Below are 19,752 nucleotides of genomic sequence, written 5' to 3' on the forward strand. Positions count from 1 at the left end.
CTGAATTCCCCAGATAAGCCTCCACAGCTCAGGTGGCAGAGCTGGGAATCAAACCCGGTTCCTCCAGATTAGATACACCTCCTACGCCACTGCGTGAAATAATATTAAACAGTACTATATGATGGATTATAATAAAATAAAATAGATGAGAAAGTCTGATATTTATTATTATAGATTTCTAAAAAAAATCCCAAAAATAAGAAATTCACATATTATTGTATTATTATGCTCTGTTTGTAATAAGTTTGAATGTTTTGGACCCCGTTTCAATATGACATATCATGAGTATTTATAATAATTTATATGCATCATTTCATCGACTTTCTTTCAGCTCCCCATTTTTAAAGAATAATATAAGTAATATGCTTTCCATTTTCCTTGGAATTCTTTAATTGAACCATTTAATTCACAAAGTTTATTAGCTTTGCCATTACTGCATTGTTTGTCAAACCCAATCACTGACAAAGTGGCTTTCTAGTTCACAAAAACATGTGCCACGATCAATCTTGAGGGTACTAGCATGTTCTCAACCAGTGGATGACAAGGTCAGGAAAAAGGAGAAACAGGGTGAGTTGGAAGAAGGAAGCGCATGAGGGTTGGATGGCAGTTCTGGATGGCCTTTGCGTAGTATATGAAGTGGCCATGAAGTTCAGTCTGTTGCTCAGTAAAATATAAATGTGGTCATTGTTAATTAGGGTTGCCAATTCTATGATGGACAATTACCGGAGATTTGGAGGAGGGGCATGGGGGAGAAGGGGAGAGACTTCAGCAAGGTATAATGCCATAGAGCCGTGGTGGTGAACCTTTGGCACTCCAGATGTTATGGATTACAATTCCCATCAACTCCTGCCAGCATGGTCAATTGGGGCTGATGGGAATTGTAGTCCATAACATCTGGAGTGCCAAAGGTTCACCACCGCTGCCATAGAAGACAGACTTTCAAAGCGGCCATTTTCTTCAGGGAAACTGATCTCTGTTGTCTGGAGACCAGTTGTAATTCTGGGATGTCTTTTAATTGTTACCCTGTTCACAAACAATGGCATCCTGTCTTTAGTTTAGAAGCACAAACTTGTTTCAGCCTCACATGTAAAATACAAACAAAACCCTTTAGACCTTTGTCTTTCCTACAACAGGTGTTACCCTTTTTATACGAGGCAGGAAGCATGACACACCAGAATGGTAAGCTCCAGCTGGAAAACTTCATCGAGGAAGTTTCTCCATCAAACAGCAGGAAAATCCAGGTAGGTCTAACCCTCTAGCAAGAAGGTTTTGTGTATACAAAAGCCTTTGACAATACTTTGTGTATACAGTCTGCAGTTTTGTACTACATAAGCACCGTGTTTTGTGTGGAAATCACCATTGTGAGAAATTTGCTATCTTTTTAAAAAAGAATGATTCTGACCCTTATTGACACAAAGATCAATCTGAGAACAAACATTGTTTTCACACCTCATTGGAGAACACGTAGTAGGATCGTGCTGTCTCAATGCACTATAGCAATTGTTTGCAACTAGATTTTCCTGTATGAAACAGGAGGGCTATAGCACAGGGGATCCCCAAACTTTTGAGCTAGTGGGCACCTTTGGAATTTTGACATAGCATGATGGTCACAGCCACAATGCAGCTGCCACAAAATGACCGTTGCAGCTTATCTTCAGGCACACAGTGAAGATCCTTATGTTGTGATGCCAGCTGCTGGCAACGCAACATTGAAAAAAAAATCTGCACAGCCGATCACATCTCCAATGCCCAATTAAAAGCCTTGCTGGGCAAAAGCCCCATCTGGCCCCATACCTTCCAAGAATACTAGTCAGGCTCTAGGAAAGGTGTCAACGGGCACCACGTTGGAGTCCCCTGCTATGGTGCCTTGACAGTGCATTATCAGACATGTGTAAAAGCAGCACATTTTGTGCTGATTTAAGTGTTGGCTTCAGTCCTCTCTGCACATGCTTCTTGTGACTCTCCAAAGCTGAATTATTTTTTTACCAAAATAATGTTTTGGGTTTAAAAAAAAATATGTTGTTAAAAGCAGGTGACCCATCACTTGCTTCGAATGCTTTCTGCTATACATCACTGGGCTACAGTTTCTGTTATGAGCAAGAGGAGCAATAAAGCAAGCTGCCGTTATCAGATGCCTTCTCCTGCCACTCCTCCCTCTCTTTGCCCTTCTTGACAGGCCCTTGTGCAGACCATGCTGGACACTGTGCAGAGTCTGTGCCCAAAACTGCTGCAGAAAAGCAGCTTTCAGGACCACCTGATCCGCAGCGTGCCTGAGAAAGTCCTTCTGGAGCAACTGCGAATGCAGGTGGACAGCAAACGAATGTAAGCAACGAGTTAACCTCATCCTTTGCAGCCCAACAAAAAAACCTGCTTGGTTTGGAAGCAGACACCAAAGCCAGCCTGCTCATTCCCTGGTGTTTGACTTTGGAACAGGAGAAAGAGGGTTCTTCGGGGCCTCTACAGGGCCGTGGTGTTCTCCTTGAGTTTCCAGCCTTGCGCTATTAGCGCATTGAAGCCAAGAACAGGGAGTCCCGTAGGGGAGAGGGGGGTTTCCTTGAACTGTCCTTTTTGATTCCATGTGAGCACCATTTGCCCCCCGGGGGTTTAAACTGCTTGTTTCATACCCCTCCTGTCTTGGTATATGAACCAGCAAAACTGTCTCTGTAGCAGTGAAGGTCTCTTACCTACTCTGCTCTGGGGATAAATCTTTATGGCAGCCCTTAATGCTCCCAGGGCATATCCAGGGATTGATTTAAACAGGTTTAACAAGCATTCTCCTGCTCCGGGGAAATCTGGGAAATGTAGTTCTGTGTGAGATTTCTTACAATGAATTCTGAGCACCTCACCAAATAAAAATGCCCATATTGATATACCAATATCTTGACATAATAATAACAGAGAGTGCTTGGAAATAAGAAGCCTCTCTGTCCTTCAGTGGTAGGCGCAACAGCAGGGAATATGGAGGGGAGAGAGAATAACGGCTCAAAGCCATGGTCCCCTATTTTAGCAGTGTGAGATCCAGGGAATTGCTTTGCTCTTTCATTGGAGGAGGGGTGGTTATTTTTGGAATAGTAATATCAATAAAAGCACAGTTTATAAGCTAGCAACCTTGACTACCAAGTGTAATGAGATTTGTACCTTTCGGAATAAGTGCCTTTAAGAATAAATTGATGGCCAGAAATAAGATAATCAGGCTGGGAGAGTTCTCAGCACAAAATATATTCTCCCTATATCGTCCTTCTAGGCCCCTCCGTTCATCGGAGGCGGACCTACTGGTGATCCCTGGCCCCAAGGCGATCCGGCTGGCCTCTACAAGGGCCAGGGCTTTTACAGCTCTGGCCCCTACCTGGTGGAACAGGCTTCCAGGTGAGATCAGGGCCCTGCGGGATTTACAAAGTTTCCGCAGGGCCTGTAAAACGGACCTGTTCCGCCAGGCGTTTGGCCAGCCGGGATGATATCAACTGCAATAAAAAGCAAACATCTGGCCTCCCGTGGGTTCATAAAAGGGGGAATAGAATAGCTGAAGCCATCTCTAGTCTAATATTTTATGTATTTTAATTAACTTATATATAAGATGTTTTAACTTTTTATTTTGTTGGAAACCGCCCTGAGCCTTCGGGGAGGGCGGTATACAAATACAATAAATAAATAAATAAATAAAAACTGTGCACCTAGGAGGGTGCCTCCTTGCATGTAAACAGAAAAACGCAAGGAGAGCCCACTGCAAGCCCACTGCACAGAGAAGAATCCCGAGATAAGTGTTCCATGCATAAAGGGCCCCTGTCACTGATGATACCCTGCTCGTCCCATTTCCTCAAGATTCCTGTCACTTTTCTGTGTGTACAAATGCTCCACATGGTGCCATAAAAATGGGAAAATAACCCCCTCTCCTTATTTTTTTAAACAGCCGTTCCCCACAAATTCTGTCTGGGTACAGGGAAACGGGAATTGGTTTGGGGAACTTGAACTCAGCTCTTAAGTAAACATCTAGTTTGGCCCTGAAACCCAGCACTTAGAAGCTATGCCTCCTTCTGTGCTGGAATTAAGTATAGAGTTGCCAACCTCCAAGTGGAGGCTAGAGATATGCCAGGATTTTAACTGATCTCCAGATGATAATCAGTTTCCCTGGAGAAAATGGCTATTTTGGAAGTTGGCCAATGGCATCCTGCCCCACTGAGGCCCCACCCCCACCCTGAGACTCCACTCCCAAAATCTCCAGATATTTCCCAAATGAGAGTTGACATCTCTAATTCAGCAGTTTAGTAACAGCAACCTGGAAGAGAAGATCAAGGCACTTTTAATTCTTCAGGGAACCAGGCAGCCTCTCCTGTAGGGAACCAAGCAAAGAACAAAACTGCATCCTCCTGGCTTTCTTGCAGGGCTACTTTCTGCCACCTGTGAGGAATCAGATGGGCAAGGGGGCCCAGCAGTTGTGATCACCTGGTGTGTTTTTTCAGCTTGCGTATCCTAGCCAGTTTATCAGAACACAAAGCCTTCAAATACAACGGTCCATCATGAGGGCTGCAACCTTGCTCTGTCCTGTGGTAATAGCCTTCTCTGTCCTTCGACAGGGGGATCAAGCAGTCAGTGGCTGAGGCCATGGCCAGAGGTATTGTTGAAAAGACTTTGGAGGAGCTGAGAAATATTCAGGACAAGCTGGTGAGTTCCAGGCACCAAGACACAGGGAATTAGTGGCAGACGCAGGAGTCTGATATGTGTCCGTTCTTTTATTGCATTTATGTTCCATTCCCCCTCCCCCCACCATGGGGATCCATTTCCCTGTCATTATAACATTCCCCTTTTACTATTTTATCCTTTCAATAATGTGGCAAGGTAGGTTATGCTGAGGAAGTGTTACTGGCCCAAGATTACCAGCAGGCTTCTATGACAGAGTGGGAACTTGAACTTGGATCTCTGTGATCTTGTCCTGACACTTTGACCTCTGTATCACTGTTTCTTGATATGCAATTTAGGAAGGCTTCATAGTCACAACTTAATCTCTCTCTACTGAGAAGCACTAAAAACATGCTCAGTATAAATGCATTGTCAGGGACCAGAGACGGGGAAAGCTCTTCCTGCAGAGGTGACTTGTGAGACCTTCAGACCTGCAAATTGCCAAGTAGAACATGATATTTATTTATTTATTTATCAGTCTTATAGACCGCCCAACCCCCGAAGGGCTCTGGGCAGTGAACAACATAAAATAACAATTACATAATGGACTGTAAATAATTTAAGTTAAAATGCAGCAATTAATAAACGACAAACAACAACGCCCGCAACAATTCTTATTAGACTCTCCCAGAAGGGGAGAAAAAGAATGGGCCCATAGATGGTAGTGGGCCCGAAATGTAGGAGGAGGCGGGGGCACTCATATCAGCGGCTGGGCACTCCAAAAGCCCGGCGGAACAACTCCGTCTTGCAGGCCCTGCGGAACTCACCAAGATCCCGCAGGGCCCGGACAGCTGGAGGAAGAGTGTTCCACCAGGCAGGGGCCAAGGATGTAAAAGTCCTGGCCCGCGTGGAGGCCAGCCGCATCATTGAGGGTTCAGGGACTACCAGCAAATTGGCCTCTGCTGAACGCAGAGGTCTAGTAGGGACATATGGGGTAATGTTCTGCTGAGTCAGAACATTGCTCTGTAAAAGTCAGTATTTCCTACTCTGACTGGCAGCAGCTCTCTAGGTTTTCTGATAGAGGTCTTTCAGATCATCTGGTGCCTGATCCTTGTAGCCAGAGAAGATTTGAGACCTTTTGCATGCAAAGCAGAGGCTCTGCCCCTGGGCCCTGGAACCACTCCAAAGTAGGATAACCACTCCAAAGTAACATAGACCACGAACAGGTCTATGTTAGTGTGATGCATCTGTGAGAGACCCCCTGGAAAGCAAATTTACACTGCCTTGAGTACTGGGAAGGAAGACATGTGAGACATGAATGCAATGAACAAATTTATTTCCCTGCTGCTCAGAATATACAGTTTTCGCTTTGTAATTCAATCTGATGTGATAAAACTTGTTTATTGGGAGCCCAGTGGAAGTACTCAGATAGAAACAGCCAATGCCCCTGGCCGCACAATGGGCAATGATGTCACAAGGTTTGCGTTCTCCTCCTCTCTGAACTCTGCCCACAGAAAAGTTTCTGGGGTGGCCAGTGGATAGATGGCAACCCTATGGAGCAGGACATGGATCAGAAGACCCCTTTGAGTCTTCAGAGAACATCTATTAGGAAATAGTAGCATCCGTCATAGGAAGTTGCTTGGTTTGAAACCTCCCAGCATTTTGTGATTTGCATTTTGTGACTGGCTTCTCTCTTACCATGGCGACCATTTTGTGATTGTACCCACTAAAGCCCCCCCAAGTTCCTACAAGCTGCACAGGGTTGGTGCCTCCTTTCTTACACAGTTCTCAGGGCTGATAGCATGGTGCCGTTTCCAGTCTGGTGCTTTGGTGGAGGGGAGCCACCATCCCTCATCTACTTGTGTTAAAGCGCCCCTAAACCACCTTTTACTGCTAGGATGAAGCTGTAGCCAGTTCTCGGTGCACCAGAGGAAAGGGCCAGAGGCAACCCATTCTTGATTCACTAAGTAGGAGCCCTGATGGTGCATGGCAAGTGCTCCAATGTGTTTTATTCACAATGATATGCTTTTTAACCTCTTTCACTGTCTCAGGCAAAGGATCTCCTGAAACATGATGAGGAATTGCAGATGGGCAACACGGAATGGTCTGCTTTCCTGGAAAGGCATGGAAGTCTACAGACGGCTGCTGAGAATGGCTTCCCAAGCAATGTGGTATGGAGATTTCATCCCTCAATGAATTGACATGATTGCATATCCTTGCTATGACTTTATTGCATGATGTCGAATATTTGGTTAATATAGCAGGGTTTGCCCTGTTGTAGAAGTGTGATATTGTGTGCAGTAAGTAAATCTGCCAGGTATTTTCCAAAAAGTAAAACGTACGTTCGTTCAAATAGGTTCTGTTCACATTTAGGTTTCAGTCGAAAGGAAGAAGACGAAACCTAACCTAAGGAGCACTTTTCCATTCCATAAGTGGCCAACTCATCTAGTGTAATGTGTGTGGAAATATGAGGAATCATATGTGCAGGAGGGAACTGTAAATAAGTTTGGCTCCATGAAGATAGTCGTGGAAAGTGTCAGGAACAATAGACAGACAGAGAGAGGAGGGTTCAGAGAACAGCTCCCAGGTTAAGACAAAGAGAGGGACATCTTATTCAATGAAATAATGCTTATACACACTTAGGCTCATTCCACACATGCAGAATAATGCACTTTCAAACTGCTTTCAGTGCTCTTTGAAGCTGTGCAGAATAGCAAAATCCACTTGCAAACAGTTGTGAAAGTGGTTTGAAAATGCATTATTTTGCGTATGCGGAAGGGGCCTTAGATATAACCCCCCCCCCCCAAAAAAAAAAATGTCCAGGCATGCTGAGTCTCTCATTCCAACCCAGAAATGGTTCAGGGCATGTTAAATATTCTGGACAGGATCCTGGGAATTTATCACATATGTGGAATTCCTTCTTTCCGCCTTGACTTTCTTGCATTGTCAAGAAATGCATTCTCAGTTTACTCATTCTTCTTTCTTAATGGCAGCAGTAGGGTGTAATCCACTTCTAGTTAGTTAATTGGCTGCTTAACCTTAGTAAGTTAGTCAACCTTTATAATTTTTCAGGTAATGGAATATCTACTCCCAACTTCTGGTCCTGCTGGTTTTTGTTTGTTTTTAATTTGTTTAGTTGTACACTGCTTTATGGCGCTAGAGACATTGATATCTTTGTATCTTCCTCTGAAAGAGGAACGTTAGAACGAGTTCCAAATCTGTGTGTTGACACGCACCAGTGAACTCTGCGTGCTCTCTTGGTTCAGCAGTCACATTGCATCACTAGACCCTGCTACCTTTTCTGTCTCTAGAGGTTTACTGCACAGCCCAACTTCAAATAATGCTGCAGTCAACTACTGCCAAAACAAATGATCAAGAATGCATCTGAGCCACTGACTGGAAAAGGTTTGATAATCATTCCCTCTTCCCAGGGAATTGCTGTCCTTTGAGGAGCGGAGGGTGACAGAGAATTGTCAGCCTGCAAACTGTCCTTTGAAGGATGCGGGGGCGGCAGCAGTGACAATTAAACTAGTATAAAACTGATATTTATTTAGGAGATTTTTATGCTGCCTCTCCAGAGTCCTGTTTGCAATGTAGACATGCACTGAAAATTCTGGTACAGCAGTGTGTATTCACACCAAGCAAGAACCTGTGGACAATGGTTGCCGTGTTTTAGATTAATGGAAAACAGAAGCTTTGTATAGCCCCCCCTCCCCCTTCAGTTCTATAACCTGTTTCTTTGCTGCTATGCTACCCTCTTAGGTCCTGGCTGCTCCCAAGGGCTTCCCCCATTTTCAACTAATTTTTAAGGTTCCCATGGCTGCAATATTTAATTGATTAATCAATTTTAAAATAATTAGATTTGTTAGAATGATACCTTTTCCCAGTTAATCAGGCAGCAGATTGTTTTGTAAAATTGTTCAGCTTCTTTTAAAAAAGTCTTATAAGTGGCTGGCATCCTCTTAGAAGAAGCATTCCTCTCCTTGCTCATACCGGAAGAAACACCTCTTCTAAGAAGTGTTCCTATTAATCTTTCACATAGAAGGGAATGCCTCTTCAGAGATGGTCCCTGCTGGGTCACGCGTGCGTCTGCACCCTATCGAAAAAACAGCACAAGAAAGCTTTCTTTTCCTTTGGGACTATTTTATTCGTAAGCAAATTTATTCAGATTTAGCCAATTGAAATCCATGTGATTAATCCACTAAGAGTTATTTCCCTGGATGAAAATCCTAAATTGTTATTCTCCTTTCTCTGCAGCACAAAATGACAACAACATGGAAACACGACTGCTCTCCGAGCACTCTGCCAATATTCAGCCACAACAGTAAGGCTTACGGATACCCTAGTGCAGTGATGGCGAACCTACGGCACGGGTGCCAGAGGTGGCACTCGGAGCCCTCTCTGTGGGCACATGCACACAGAGTTTGTCATTTGGGGGGCGGAAAATCACCCCTACACACACACACACACACACACATCTAGGCTGGCCTGGGCCACTGAGCATGATGTGCGCACACCGCAGTGAGCAGGGAGGACTCGGCTGGCAGGCCTGGTGCCTGTGCTCCAGTTGGCTGCTGCCCGAGGGGGGGCGTGCAGAGGAGGCAGAGATGCTAGAGAGGCACAGAGCGGAGTGCATGGGACTTGCTGGAGGCTACAGCAGGCTGGCCTCTGCTCGAGCGGGTGGGGTGGAGGAAGAGGGAGCCAACCGTTTTTTTCTAAACGAAAACCTCAGCATTCAGGTTAATTTGCCGGGGTGGCACTTTGCGATAAATAAGTGGGGTTTGGGTTGCAATTTGGGCACTCGGTCTCAAAAAGGTTCGCCATCACTGCCCTAGTGAATTAAGTGAATAATCACCAACTACCCTCTGGGAAGCATTCTTCACACATTATACTTTTTAGGTGAATGCCACCTAAAAGCTAAACCTGAAAATGGGCATGCATGTGACAGCCTTCTTCAAGAATAGGCATATCCTACAGGTACATTAGTCAGAGAGCAAAGATTGACTCCAGCTCCCTGCCAAGTTTTGTGCTTGGTTGCAAACCGGGGTTCATTGCCACGTAATGTGTGAAACGGCCCCATGGCATGACATGCTTCAGTTCATGATTCTGAAGGTCAGTTGCCACATCCTCCAGGAAGTCTGTCTGTCACACACTCACTCTCGATATTCCAGTTATAGCATCTCTAAATCTGGTTATGACTAATGATATTTTCATCAAACCTTCCTCTGAAGAGCTCAGTACGTAGATCTCCTATTCTTTGTTGCGTCTTCACAGAAACCCTGTGAGGCAGGGTAGACTGAGAGAAAGATTGCCTGGCTGAAGGTCACCTGGTTAGCTTTTATGGAAGGCAGAAGTCCGAACCTGCATCTACCCAGGCCTAGTCCAGCACTCTAACCCAGTTGGTGGTCAGCAGGTACCTGTGGGTACCCGTAAGTGTGTTCCCTGACATCCACTTACCTCCTCCTTAAAAGAAAAAAGCCAGTCTTGGATTTCCACCAATTCACTGGCGCACCTTTTCCCAGTTAATCATGCAGCAGATTTTTTTGTAAAATCATTCAGCTTTTGAAAAATGGCTTATGAGTGGCTGGCATCCTCTTAGAAGAGGCATTCCTCCTCCTTAGTTATGCCAGAAGAAAACCTCTTCTAAGAAAAAGTATACCTATTAATCTTTCATATAGAAGGGAATGTGTCTTTGGAGATGATTCCCACTGTGTCATGCATGTGTCTGTGTGCTATCTTAAAAACAACACAAAAAATCTTTCTTTTCCTTTGGGACTATTTTATTGCTAAGCAAATGTATTCAGATTTGACCAGTTGAAGCCCATGTGATTACCAGATGTGTTTCTGCATTCCTACATTCCTGCTGGGTGACCTTGGGCTAGTCACAGTTCTCTGTGAACTCTCTCAGCCCCACCTACCTCACAAGGTGTCTGTTGTGGGGAGAGGAAGGGAACGGAGCTTGTAAGCCACCTTGAGTCTCCTTACAGGAGAGAAAGGTGGCGTATAAATCCAAAACTCTTCACTCTTCTCTACTCCACTAATCCATCAGACACAAAAGAGCAGATGCTTGGCTTGGGATCTCTCACCATTATGTAATGGTCCTATGGCATCCATTTTGTGACTAGTGCCATCTCCAATGGAAGTCATTTTGAGCTGGCACCTTTCTCAAATGTTATCTTAGTGGTGTTGAGGACCACTGCTTTATCCACTACACCACACCACCTCTCTGCTTATGGCAGCGGATCCCAGACGGAGGTAATCCATCAGACACAATCCACCAGCACTGCCCAGAAGTCCTTCATAGCCCGCTCTATGCTGAAGGAAGATGCTGCTGTATAGTATTTCCTTCCCCTTCAGCTACTCTTTGAAGGAAGAGAGGTTGAAGAGACTGTAGCTAAGAAATGGTCTATTTAAATGATATAATCTTTTCCCACTATTGCGTAGACCACCGAATCCTTTGGCTGTTAATGGTGAATATTTTAACTGTTCTGTTTTACTGGTCCTGTAGGAATGATAACTTTTTACCACTGATAGACAGACAGGCAGACTATTTACTGTCAATGACCAAATACTACCACTGAAGTAATGTTGGGTTTTTAAATTCTGGTCTAAGACCGTAAATAAAAGTTCAAAGTTCACAAGTCCAGGGGCACCTGAAAGACTGAAGACGTTAATTTCCATCTGAGTTTCTGTTAATTTGATGTCTAGAGTGTGAGCTGTGACTTGCAAAAAGCTCCTATTGAAATAAACGCTGGTCTTTAGTGTGCTTAATTTTGCTGTAACAGATGAACACAGATGCCCCTTCGCAATGGTGTCACTCCGTATGAGTCAGCTTCATGGATTCAAGCAGGTGGCTGGATGCGGAGAGTCAGAGCAGATCTCTGATCTGTGGGAATCCTGGCATTGCTTTTAAAAAAAAAACCAGAACAAACCAAGCAGGCATCCACAGGAGCCGGTTCGTATGCAGAGCCGCCCACCTCTCTGTGCTTGATCTGAAAGGCTTCAAATGACACCTCTGCTCTGTGCTTCCCAGCTTGCCCTTCCTCTAGGCACGATCTGGGCCTGAGGAAGAGGAAACCTGGGCAGCTTTTCAGCTGAGGAAGGCTGGGTCTGTCTATCTGTGTATGTGAAGACTAGGGGGAGGGGGAATCGGAGTCCTGCGCCGTGGAAGAGATCAGCCCAGGCAGTCCCGAAGAGGGGATGCGCTCCTTGGCGGCTGCTCCTCCTCGTCCTTTACTCATTGGTGCACCGAGCCCTGAGCACATTAGCAGTGGGAGTCCAGCCTGCCTGTCATTCCCGAGTCGCCGGGGCGAACAGATCTGCCTGTGACAGGGAGACGCCGCCGCCGCCGCTGCTGCTGCAAAGCTGCCTGGCTGGCATCTCCCAGGGTCTCTCCCCCACATCTCTCCCCCTCCCCACTTCTCCCTGCCAGGTCTATGGGAACTCGGTCTGAAGGTTGAAGCGGAAGATAACAAGATCGGGACTCCCCAGGCTGGGCTGTCACTCAGCCGTGCCTCCTCCGCCAAGTCACGCCCTGCCTCCACAAAGGATGCTGAGGCGGGGAGCGGGCTGCTTCCTCGCGCAGAGCCTGCATCCGCACGATCCCTTATGGACCTGCCGACTGCGGGAGAGAAATTGGAGCATTTCACCCGAGGCAGGCCCCGGCCCAATCGCAGGAACAGGCAGCCCCCCAGCAAGCCCAATGTAAGTCACCCCTGCCTTTTTCCTATGCACTGCAGCTTCTTAATATACATATATATATTTGCCAATGCAGGAGGCTGAAGGGGGGTCGTGTGTGTGTGTGCATGTGTGTGTGTGTGTCTGATGGACAAATGTCTTCCTGGCTGAGATTGCAACCCTGGAAGATAAGACGAAGAGAGGGGCAGCTGTTCGCTTCTGCGCTTGTCAGCCGGCCCCCGGCCACTGCTGCGCAGAGGACAAGGTTGTTTATATCAGAGGAGAGATGCAGCATTTTGGGGCTGGAAGCAGAGGTTTGCTGCTTCTGTTTATTTCCTGGGTGTTGCAGGGAAAGGTGGGGGGAAATCCTGGCGGTGCCCAATCCAGAAAAACTGCAGTCTGTCAGAGGAGGGAGGAGAGCCTGTGTGAACCCATCTGCAGCCATGCATTGGCTGTCTTGTGGAAATGTTTATGGTTATTCAGAAGGGTTTTGGCAGAGGTGAAACTTACGCTGCTGCATGAGCCATCTACTGCCTCTTCCAGAAAAGATGAGGCTTTATGGGGGGGGGGGGGGGGGGAACCTATTCGCTGTTTATTTCTTCCAAGGACCGTCCTAGTGGCACAATCTGGCGTTAAGGCCTCGGAACAATCTGGGCCTAATTCTGATCTGTTTCTCCACTGAGGTATGGCCAGCTCCAAGAGGTACCCTTTCGCCAGTCAGTGGGTCCATTAACAGAATAATAGCTTAACCCCTTGATTGCATGCAAGGAGAAGTTTAAAAGAAGGATGGGGGAAACTTTGCCGAACAACCCAGCTAGATATTTGACAGCTAGAGGAAAATGTTTATCTTTTGGAAATGGTATTTGCCCGGCAGCCATTCCTGCCACAAACAACGGCAAACCCAGATTGTGCATGCATCGGTGTGATGCTTTGGCGAGTGAGGAGTGGAATCTGGTACCTCTGCAGTGATCACACCTGTTTGTTTTGGTATTTCTGCTTAAGCAGCAAAGGTGGCCTTGGAAGGTCTATTGAGTGAAACGGGAGGGCCATATCTCAGTGTACTGCCCAGCCTTCAGGTGGCCCTGGAGTTCTCTTGGCATTTCTGATCATCACCAGCCTACAGAAATCTGTTCTCCTGGAGGAGATGGCAGCTCTGTAGCTTCGAGCTCATCCCAGACCCCATCCTCTCCAGGACCGCCCCCAAATCTTCAGGAATTTCCCACGCTGGAATTGGCAACCTTGACATTCTACCACCACCGCTTTTCAAACGACTGACCAACTCAGGAGTTCATTGGGTGAAGCCAATGCAAAGTTACTTCGTTGTTGGCATCCCATGAATTCTTTGAGATCTGATTACTGTTCTCCCTGTTCAAAATACTGACGGAGGCCATCTCCATATAGGTTATTTGCCCCCAGGTTGGGCGCTGTGTGTGTGTGTGGAGGTATGTTCTTGCTTCCCCACAGCATTATGTTGGGCGCTGTGTGTGTGTAGAGGTATGTTCTTGCTTCCCCACAGCATTGTGTTGGGCGCTGTGTGTGTGTGGAGGTATGTTCTTGCTTCCCCACAGCATTGTGTTGGGCGCTGTGTGTGTGTGGAGGTATGTTCTTGCTTCCCCACAGCATTGTGGTACAACTCTTGGGGGTTTCTCCATTCTTTTTTGGGGAAAGATCACCATGAAGCCTGAACCGCTGGGATTTTCCTACCCACATGGCAGCCATTTTTCCTGACACTGTCCTTGTGGGGGGCCATGTCCTCCCCCTGCCGTAGGGAGACTTTTAAAAAAAAAATCAGCATTTTAATTTTGTAGTGCTGGAATGTGCAGTAGGTTCCCGGCATTCCCAGTTTTAATTATTTTTTAAAAGAGTCTAGTCCCTTCGATTGCAGAGATTTCAGGGGAAAGGCACATCATCTCTGCAGCGTAAGAAGCTAGAGACTCATGTTTTCCAAATGAAATCTGGAAATTCAAGGACTCATATTGTTATAATGCTGCATTGGTGTAACATTATTCAATTGCCAATTTTTTAAAAAAAGCCTGAAAAAGGCCTACTGGGCTGGTGGAAAGAGAATGGCAACTGCTGGGGGACTGGAGCAAAGAAACAGCATGGGAATCTACTACATGGAAGCCCCCTTTCTACTAGCTCAGGGGTAGGGAACCTGCGGCTCTCCAGATGTTCAGGAACTACAATTCCCATCAGCCCCTACCAGAGGCTGATGGGAATTGTAGTTCCTGAACATCTGGAGAGCCGCAGGTTCCCTACCCCTGTACTAGCTTATATTGCCAGCCACAGCAACAACAGAGAAACCTTACAAGCTTCTCTCCATGTGTTAACCATCCAAATGAGGTGGGGGTGAACCTATGAAGATCTATGGCAGGGGTGTCCAACTCTGGCGCGTCAGATGTTCATGGCCAGCAGGGGTGGATGGGAATTGTAGTCCATGAACATCTGAAGTGCCAGAGTTGGACACCTCGGATCTATGGGGTGTATGTGAAAGGAGAAAAACAGCTCAGCAAAACCTTGGAGGGCCAGCTTTACGTAGTGGTTAGAGTGTCAGACTAGGCCAGGGGTAGGGAACCTGCGGCTCTCCAGATGTTCAGGAACTACAATTCCCATCAGCCCCTACCAGCATGGCCAATTGGCCATGCTGACAGAGGCTAATGGGAATTGTAGTTCCTGAACATCTGGAGAGCCGCAGGTTCCCTACCCCTGGACTAGGATCTAGGACAGGGGTAGGGAACCTGCGGCTCTCCAGATGTTCAGGAACTACAATTCCCATCAGCCCCTACCAGCATGGCCAATTGGCCATGCTGACAGAGGCTGATGGGAATTGTAGTTCCTGAACATCTGGAGAGCCGCAGGTTCCCTACCCCTGGACTAGGCTCTAGGACTGGGGTAGGGAATCCCAGGCTTTCCAGAGGGCCAGGTTCAGCACTTCCCATCAGCTCCTACCAGCATGGGCCAATTTGGCCATGATGGCAGAGGCTGATACGGGAATTGTAGTTCCTGAACATCTGGGAGAGCCACAGGTTCTCTACTCCCTGATCTAGGACCATGAGCAGGGACCTTTGGCACTCCAGATGTTATGGATCACAATTCCTATCAGCCCCTGCCAGCATGTCCAACTGGCCATGATGGCAGGTGGGGCTGGTGGGAATTGTAGTCCATAACATCTGGAGTGCCAAAGGTTCGCCACCACCATGGATTTAGGACATTAGGGAACCTGCGGCTTTCCAGATGTTCAGGGAATTATACTCCTCTATCAGTTCTCTACCAGCATGGCCAATTGGCCATGCTGACAGAGGCTGATGGGAATTGTAGTTCCTGAACATCTGGAGAGCCACAGGTTCCCTACCCCTGATCTAGGAGATCCAGGTTCAGATCTCCACTCTGACATGGAAACTTGCTGGGCGGCCAGTCACTCTCTCAGCCCAGTGTGTGGACTCCCTCCCAGCCTCATCCACTTCACGGGTTCATTGTAAGTACAGAACAGAGGCGAGGAGAACAGCGTTTGGGTCCCCAACAGGGATATAAGCAGGATATAAATACCTAAATAATAATATTAGAATTGAACAAGGACTTGCGCTCAGGCCTCCCACTCATGTTCCTTCGATGGCAGAGGCAAGAAGCAGCCTTCCTCTGTACCAGAAGGGATGGGTGGGGGAGCTCAGGAAAAAATGTACATGGGTTTGCTTTTTCCAAAGCCCTCCTTTTCTTCCCAAAAGTGATGGGGAAGGAGAGAGATACGGAAGGAGAGGGGCTGTGGCAGAAGGTACTGCAAAAAGAAAACCTCTGTCTGGCTCAAAGAACAGCGTGAAAACTATACCTTTAGTGGAAATAATTAAAAAGTCTGTATCAAAACACCAAAACACCAAAACAAAGAAAAAATACACAATGTGGACAACGCATCACAAACAGCATGCTATTTGTAATGTGTTATCCACGTTGTGTACTTTTTATTTTTCGATTTATATTCTGCCCTCCCCCATAGGGCTCAGGGTGGCGGACAACAACAATATAAACAGCAAAGTATCAATAATCATAGCATCACAAATAATCATAGCATCACACAACTACAAGACCAAAATACAATGAACTAACCTAGAGTCTGCTTTACCTACAACATGACTCTCCCCAAACAGTTCCTGAATGAGCTCACAACAGGCAGCACCCTTGTGCTGCTACCCTTCGGCCACTGCCCAAGGCCTTGGGCTGCTAATGGAACTCCTGTTGTAGCTGCCAGACCCCACCCCCTGCAGGTGTTTCCAATGGGGTGGGTGGGGAAGGACTCTCACTCCTTCCCATGGGCAACAGGTGGAAGCTCACTAGGTCGAGTTCTGCTTGGCTGGCTAGCAGGCAAACCAACAGGGCGGCTCTGTCCCGGGCACGATTGTCCAACTCCCGATGTGCTGTAAACCCAAGTGTCAAGACCGATGGGCTTTTCCCGGTGTGGTCTGGAATCACTGATTCCTTGTGTGTAAAACTATGATGTTTGTCTATCATGTTTGTCAATCAAATGCAGTTTGTCAATCAAATGCAGGGGCAAATTGGGTGTTTGAACTGATCAACTAATCTTATTATTTCTATTTTTTTGTGTTAATATTGATTTATCGATACATCAATATGGTTATTTAATTGTTTGAACCCAAAGATCTAGAGATATGCAGGAATGGGGAGGCCATGGGCAGTAGAAATTATATGGCAGGACAGGAAGTGAGAAGTAGTTGGAGGGTGAGGGGGAAGCATGTAAAGCAATGCGAGGGAGTAGGGGGGTAAGATTAGGTGGGCTGGCTTTGGGCAAAGGGAGAGGTCTGGGGCAAAGCTGTGCCCACTGGCAAATCTGTCCCACTCTGGCAGTGAAACAAAATTAAAATCCTTCTATGAGTGGATTTGCTTGCCTCAGAGAGAGTGGAAAGTGAAATCAGGGCTAGAGGAAATACGTCCATACAAGAAATATTGCTGTGGCGGACATTCACCTCCACCCCGCAGCAAACACTTTGTGCATTATCAGCCTCGCTCTTGTTTGAACACTGACACAAATTCAAAAGGTTGGAAATAAGCACGCAGGTGCCAATGAAGTTCCCTGCAACCAACTGCAACAAATAGGTAAAATTCCATGGAGCTTGCAGCTTCAGAATCAATGTTCTTGGCTTGTGATGCATCTCGCACAAATGTCCAATTAGTTCATCCTTGTGTCTGAACCGTACACAGACAAAGGCTCCAGGTAGGACACTAACTGCGTTAGATGATCTCACAGATCTGTTCTGCTACCGGAGGCTCTTTCCTCTGATGCAAGTGGCATTTTAAGCCTTCTAAGTCAGGGGAACGGAAACAATTAGCAATTAGCAGTGGAACAGATATCTGTTGCTCTTTGCTGAATCTCAGTTGTGAATAAGCCCCTTGAACAACCTGCAGGAGCAACTTCTGGCTGTTGCCTCTTCCTGGCCAGAATTCCAGGAGACTGAATACTCGAGGCCCTGTCATGCACATGTGGAAAATCGGCATGAAAAACATGGCAAGTGTGAGGTAGTGGTTAGAGTGTCAGACAAGGATCTGAGAGACCCAGGTTGAAATACCCATTCCGTCACTGAATCTCCCTAGGTGACCTTAGGCCAGTCACACACATACACTCAGCTCAACCAACCTCGCAGGATGCTTGTTGAAGGATAAAATGGAGGCAGAGAGAATAATATTGTAAGCTCCTTTGGATCCCCATTTGGGAGAAGAGCAAAGCACGAAGATTATGTAAGATAAATAACGACAAGGTGTATTGGCACCTCCCCGTGCGTGCCTGTGTGCCTGCAGAAAACAGCCCAATGGTTGTGGATTGTTTAGTATTGGGGTGCAACCACTGAAGATTATGACTTCCTGCTAGTCAAAGTGATACACTTTTTCAGGGCAAGTTCTGCCGTTGCCCTACAACGAAGGGGTAGAAAATGGACAAGGTGTGTCACTGAAAAAAAGTCTTCTTTCCATCTCTTGTTCCCCGCTCTTCTCACTACTAGAAGCAGAGTTGAATGCTGGAGCACAGGGCGATTTGAGGAAGATGATTGGCAGATGGTTCAGGAGTGACCCAAAGAAAGGGTTATTGCACACTTTATTATAAGAAATTCATCAGCCAGATGCACTCTGCATGCTTGTGTATTAAAATTTTTATATCCTGACATTCCTGCCAACAACCACAATGGCATAAAGTAACTCGCAACCTAAATCTCTGTTGGATGCAATTGGAGGGAGGGTGCATCTTTATAAGGAGCTTGGCATAAGCAACTGTAAATATCTTGGGAGCTTCCTGGAGGGATTAAGTTGGTTGTTGTAACCGGGGCCAACTCTTCTTAGCTTCTGAGATCTGACGAGACTGGGCTACCTGGGGCCATCCAGCTCAGTGGGATATCCAGGTCAATAGCCTGGGCCATCCCAGGAAAAACGTGTAAATTGGCTTAGGAGTGTACTTTCTCCTCTTCCTACCCAAAGAAGTCTTGCCTGTGGAATCACTATATTCAGAGGCAGCAAGCCTCTCATTGGCTGGGCTGTGCAGATAACTTAAATGTAATAGCCACAACAAACTCTCATAGGGTTGTTGAAAGGATAAAATGGAGGAGAAGAGAGCAACACAAGTCATTAGGGTCCCCCTTGGGTAGAAGTGCAGTAAATAAATGAACAAACCCAGTAGAAACTGACAGAACCCCCACAAATTGGAGTGGTGGTCAACCTTAGGGGTGATAGGGAATCAAAATGCATGATGTTCTAACATAGTTCTCTTGGTTTTTTAAAAGTTTGATTTTAATTATGTTTGATCCCCTTTCAAGAACCTCCACAGTTAGCGGGCGGGACAGAAATGTTTCAATGACAAGAATGGCAACAGCTTGCTGGACTGATTGCAGCCATGCCTGGTTTTTGCCTGCATAGATGGTTGCTGAGACCATCTGGCCATTGAGCTCAATCAAGAGCTGTTTGACACATTACACGGTGACAACTCCCAGCCTGCCACCCAGTCCACGGAACTGCAGCTTATCTGCGCTGGCCAGCGAGGGTACCTGTCTACATCCAGGAGTTTTCAAACACCCATTTGTGACATACACATTTTTAAGGCATGTGCATAAATCTTCAAGGTACTCTTGAGAGAAGGGCAAAGCCAAAAAGAAGGACAAGGTCTTTCAAAGAAGAAGTGTTTGGATTTATACACCACCGTTCTCTCCTGTAAGGAGACTCAAAGTGGCTTACAATCACCTTTCCCTTCCTCTCCCCACAACAGACACCTTGTGAGGTAGGTGGGGCTGAGAGGGTCCTGAGAGAACTGTGACTAGCCCAAGGTCACCCAGCAGGAATGCAGGAGTGCAGAAAAACATCTGGTTCACCAGATAAACCTCTGCCACTCAGGTGGAGGAGTGAGGAATCAAACCCGGTTCTCCAGATTAGAATCCACCTGCTCTTAACCACTATACCATGCTGACAAATCAATAG

The 19,752-nt window shown here is 46.5% G+C and overlaps 1 protein-coding gene across 1 annotated transcript in view; it reads left to right on the forward strand.

Annotated features, from left to right (window-relative positions):
* CARMIL2 (capping protein regulator and myosin 1 linker 2) overlaps positions 1 to 19,752 on the forward strand; it is a 72,737-nt gene that overhangs the window by 34,632 nt on the left and 18,353 nt on the right. The window contains exons 26-30 of the mRNA XM_048516081.1: positions 1,134 to 1,241; positions 2,177 to 2,322; positions 4,572 to 4,659; positions 6,666 to 6,785; positions 11,947 to 12,318. Of these exons, the coding sequence (XP_048372038.1) occupies positions 1,134 to 1,241; positions 2,177 to 2,322; positions 4,572 to 4,659; positions 6,666 to 6,785; positions 11,947 to 12,318 (834 nt within the window). The remainder of the gene's footprint in view (positions 1 to 1,133; positions 1,242 to 2,176; positions 2,323 to 4,571; positions 4,660 to 6,665; positions 6,786 to 11,946; positions 12,319 to 19,752) is intronic.

Source organism: Sphaerodactylus townsendi, linkage group LG14, assembly GCF_021028975.2.
Source record: "Sphaerodactylus townsendi isolate TG3544 linkage group LG14, MPM_Stown_v2.3, whole genome shotgun sequence".
NCBI classification, from domain to species: Eukaryota; Metazoa; Chordata; class Lepidosauria; order Squamata; family Sphaerodactylidae; genus Sphaerodactylus; species Sphaerodactylus townsendi.